Source organism: Panthera uncia, unplaced genomic scaffold (assembly GCF_023721935.1).
Source record: "Panthera uncia isolate 11264 unplaced genomic scaffold, Puncia_PCG_1.0 HiC_scaffold_142, whole genome shotgun sequence".
NCBI lineage: Eukaryota > Metazoa > Chordata > Mammalia > Carnivora > Felidae > Panthera > Panthera uncia.
Genome location: NW_026058052.1, coordinates 17,582 through 22,560, shown reverse-complemented (window position 1 = coordinate 22,560; position 4,979 = coordinate 17,582). Strand labels below are relative to the sequence as shown.

The following is a 4,979-nucleotide window of genomic DNA, read 5'->3' as shown; positions in this document are numbered from 1 at the left end:
ATCACTATGGGGGCCTCACAGAAGAAGTTTTCTATGTGGTTGTCTCTGCAGAAGGGATTCCGGAATGACATATACTCAAGAAAGATGCCATTGATCAGCCCAAAGAACCAGGCAGTACTCACCAGCCTCACACAGACATGCTGGCTCATGATTTGGGCGTAATTGAGTGGGTGGCAGATAGCAACGTAACGGTCATAGGCCATAAAAGCCAAGAGGATGCACTCGGCTACACCCACACAGAAGACCAGGTACATCTGGGTCAAGCAAGAGACAAAGGAGACAGTGTGGTTCTTGACCACCAGGTGGATTAGCATCTGTGGGATGGTGGTGGTGATGAAGCAGACATCCAGGAAGGACAGATGGCCAAGGAAGAAGTACATGGGGCTGTTGAGTCTGGGATCTGTCCAGGTGATGAAGATGATGAGGCCATTCATGGCCATGGCAAGGCTGTAGAGGGCTAGGAAGAGGGCAAAGAGCAATGCCCGAGTGGAAGAGGAGCTCTGCTCGAAGCCCACGAGGATAAACTCTGTCACTATGCTCCCATTCCTTAGGTCCACCATCTGCGGCCTGCTTGAGGAGGGAGGACAGGAAAAGCACAGGTGAGATAGTTGTAGGGGAATGCAAGGTACTCACTTGGGCCCAGAAACCCAGCTATAAAGGAATAACGAGCGGCAGTAAACATTTTAGAACTTTAGTAAAATATGTAAGTGGCCATGTTATGGGGCAGTGAAGATATCAAGGTCACTATAGGCTGCATACACGGAATTGTAATATCAAAAATTGAGGAAGTGATGGTTATACTTTACTCTGGTTTGGTCAGGCCTCAAGTGAAATACTGCATCTTATACAGGGCTCCAAATGTTGAAGGATTAGCCACTAACAAAAATGTATTCAAAGGTGCAAAACTCAGTAGGGCTTGGAACCCAGGCTAACTGAGGAATGGTTTAAGAAATTGAAGAATGGAGTATTTGAAGGAAGACACTGTGGCTATTAGCTTATAGAAGATCATATTTAGGAAGCACTTGGGAAATGTTTAAAGACATATTTTTCTAGAAGAAAAAAATGCTTAGTCTTAGTGTATATATTTAAAATGATAAATGACTGAAGTTTCAGAGAACACAATAACATTCTAGCCTTTGGCATTGTCCCTTAGCTGATAATAATTTGGATACCTCTGGAAACAGCCATGATTACCAGTCATCCATCCTCTTTCCAGACTCCTTCTCCTAGTGGTTGCCACTATTGCATCAAACACCCATGCTGTGCATGCTGGAGATGGGGCATACTTGTGAACTCTTTATTGTGTGCTTTCCTCATAGGAGACAGTTTTCCTACTGGGGTTGAAACTTAGGACTCTGCACTATTGGGTGGAAAGTATGCAACCATCACTGTGAGACAAGGGAAGCTATGAGCAGGGCACAAATTCAGCCTTTTTGGAATGGACCTTCAGAAAATCTTGATCTGTCCCTTGGCTTCTGGGATAAGTCTTGTTCTTTTTCTATCATCAGAGAATGAGAATTCAGAAACTCATGTTCTTTTCTCATTATTGTAAACTTTAGGAAGTCATTATGTTCATATTAAATCTCTCTTGTACTTTTCATCTTGTCTTTGAGTTAGGATATCAGATCCCTTCCACTTTCAGATGCTTATAGTTGGTTAGTATATTCCTTTTTAACCTTAAGTTCTGCCAACTACTCTTCATTTTCTTTTCTCCCACTCCTTTTTCTATACACTCTCACTCTACCCCCTGTGTTAGTCTTTTGCTCTCCCTTTTCCACTTCTACTTCTCACTCTTTCTTCCCCCTCTCCCTTTCTCATATTTGGTGTGGGTGTTTGCCATTTAGCTACCTCTGGGTGGACTCCCTTCTCTTCTCCATATCTTTATTTTTTTCTCCATGTCTTTAAATATCTCAAGTTGCCTATCTTAATTTTAGAAGAGATGTACCCAATTACTGCCACTCCTTTTAGCTTTGTATTCTCGGTAGGTGATTTCCTGATAGGTCAGGCAGTGGGCCATTCCCATCATCTGTACTTTGGAATGCCCCTCTAGAACTTGTACCTAGATATTCTCCTCTTCAGGCCCCAGAAAAGGCAGGGAGGGTCAGAGAGCAATGTTTAATCCAAGATATGGCTTGGAATCACGGACCCAGTGGACATATTGGGGCTGAGGTCAGAATCTGGGCAAGAGAAGTCAGTGAGCTATGCTCCAGACAAGCCTGGGACTTGTCCAAGAAGAAACTGAAGTTCAACCTAAGAAAGCACTAGGATCTATAGGAGTATAAATTCTTATTTGTGGTTCACAGTCCCAGAAAGAATACTCTGTGATACCTGGCATCTAGTGCCCTGTTAACAACCAGGGTTAATGAATCAAGCATTGGTATAAATAAACAGGATAATAATTTGAAAATCATATCCCACCTCATTCTGTTGCTTGGCTGGTGGTGATGTTTGTCACTGAATCACTGCAGCAAATAATAAAGAAAATCTCATTGTATTTGAAGAACTGGTTCAGGGAGGATGGTCTGACCTGATGGGCCACTCTGGAAGAGAAGTTGTGGTAAAGACCTTGTTAGTTCTTTGATATTCACACCATAGGTGATGTTTACTTAAATAATAATATTAAGTTACATGTGTACTGCACTTCAACTGTCACATATTCCATTTGTTAATAACCCTATTTGCTCCGATTTTTTCATAGTGTATGTTTTGACCTTCTCAGGATTTTTAAAAAAATGTGTATTTATTTATGTTGAGAGAGGAAGAGGGGAAAGAGGGGAAAGAGGGAGAGAGAGAGAGAGAGAGAGAGAGAGAGAGAGAATCCTGAGCAGGCTCCTAGCTCAGTGCAGAGCCCAAAACAGGGCTTGATCTCATGAACCTGGGGTCATGACCTGAGCTGAAATCAAGAGTTGGATGCTTAACTAAGCCACCCAGACACCCTGCTTCTCAGGATTTTTAATTTTGTCTCAGTGCTAGCTGAATCTTTGCACTTTGACTTGAAAATCACATGCTCTCTTAATTGTTACTTAAAGAAATACCAGCAAGAAAATAAGAAAACATTCATTCTCCTTTAGCTGCTGATAATCTCATATTATTCTAAAACATGTCCTTGAAGTTATTTCTGACCAAAGAATTTTCTGAGACTGGATATAAGAAATTGTTGCTATGTGCTGTAAACCTAACCTTGAACTTCTAAAATATCATTTTTATTGGTGACCTTAATTATGGCCATGGTAATATTTAAACTGATAACTCTCTGTTTTCAGAAAAGCACATATACTTGTGAGATTGCTTTGTTAAACTAGAAGAGGATCATGGGATTTTCTTATGACAAGTATACAGATATAAGATAAATAACCACCGGTGATGCCTTGAATTTCTTGTTTAAAGAGTCAAGGGTCTGTAATCTCATTTAAATTAATAATAGTTTATAAAATAGTCCACACATGTCACGACATTTGAACCTCTGACTTAGTATTATAGTTTAATGATATAATTTAATCTCATTGAAGACCCTCTGTTAAGTTATGATGGACAATGTAGATGAACATCATTTGGCAGGGAGAAAGGAATAGGGAATACATTATCAACTGTGGGTCTAGAGTGGCTTCAGAATTGATTAACTTACTGTTCTGATTCATTTTAGAACCCATATGCAAGCAAAATAGAACTGTTCAAAAGTTCTAAGAGCCTCTCAATAGAGCAGTGATTTGTGTTGGAGGAGTAGCCAATATGAAGGTGAAGGTAGGACTGTTTCAATATTTCACACCCTATAGTTAACCATAGACTTAATGGTTACAATGCTAGATACTATCGTGAGTAGGGTAGGGCAGGGATTAACTTCTTCCATATTCCTGATATTTCCTTCCACATGGGTGAAATTGTGATAGCATAACACTCCTGACCTTTCTCTTCTTCATTTACACCATACCATAGGGGGTGGCTTACTGGATTGGTGACTTTAGAAGGAGAAATGGAGCATGTGTTGTCTATCCCTTTCCTCTCACCTTCCCCTTGGGAATGAATGGCCTTCTCCAGGGTAGGCTCTAACCCTGTTTAGGGAGACTCTGTGGTTGTACAGTCTTGCCAATACAGAGGAAATTTTATCTGTCTGACTCTGTGCTTCTGGATTAGGAAGTCCAAATGCTCAAATGTCTGCTTTGTTATTAATAAAAATGATGTTTTAGGTTCCATCTCAGACTTGTCTTATTTCTCAGATGATTCAGACTCAGTTGGGAAGAGCAGTGTTATTTAATGAACCCCTCAAAGTCCCTAATGATTATTGTTAGTAATATAATCACATATATGGAAATAAAATTTAAACCAGGAAATGTGATACAGCCTTGGTTATAACGAAAAGAAACTATGAGTCATGATGATGTCTGGGAAGATCCTGAGAGAGCAGAGTTGTGCTGATACACATATGTTGAATGCTCAAAGTATAGTGCTGGTGAGTTAAGGGAGAGAAGTCTACATTCCATGACCACAGGAGCACAATGAACAAAGTATGCTATTGTAGACTAGACTGGTGGGAAAATGTCTCATTATAATGTAAGATTTTGATTCATGTCATATTTACTGAAGAGAATCAGGACACTATTGAATACATTCAACAGTTAGCCACAATGCTCCTGTTGCTTTCCTAGCATGCTATGACCACAGGAAAGAAAATATAATACAATACAGCACTGTATTGTTTATTCTGTAGAGTATGTTTGTTTTAAGAATGAGATTAGTTCACTTAAGTTGTAAACAAATTCACCAGCCCTGTTTAAATCATGTAGATTCTCAGAAAGCCTCAGCCTCTGTGAGGCTTGGCTATTCTCTTTCAGTTCTGCTGTAAATAAAATGTGCCTCTAGTAATTTCAAATCTTAAATAGCTTGAAACCTGGTTTATCTTCTGCATACCCTAATCCCTTGCTTTTTGGATTAAATACATAATTTCATGACCAAGCAACAGAAACATTGTGGCTGGAATCAAA

General features: G+C 39.9%; 1 protein-coding gene across 1 annotated transcript; it reads right to left on the bottom strand.

Annotated features, from left to right (window-relative positions):
* Positions 1 to 8: 8 nt before the first annotated feature.
* On the bottom strand, positions 9 to 2,545 carry LOC125917034 (olfactory receptor 10AD1-like; the record flags this gene model as incomplete). Its single annotated transcript, XM_049623284.1, has 1 exon — positions 9 to 2,545. A coding segment is annotated over exon 1 (552 nt), but the record flags the coding sequence as incomplete, so codon positions are not given.
* Positions 2,546 to 4,979: the final 2,434 nt, after the last annotated feature.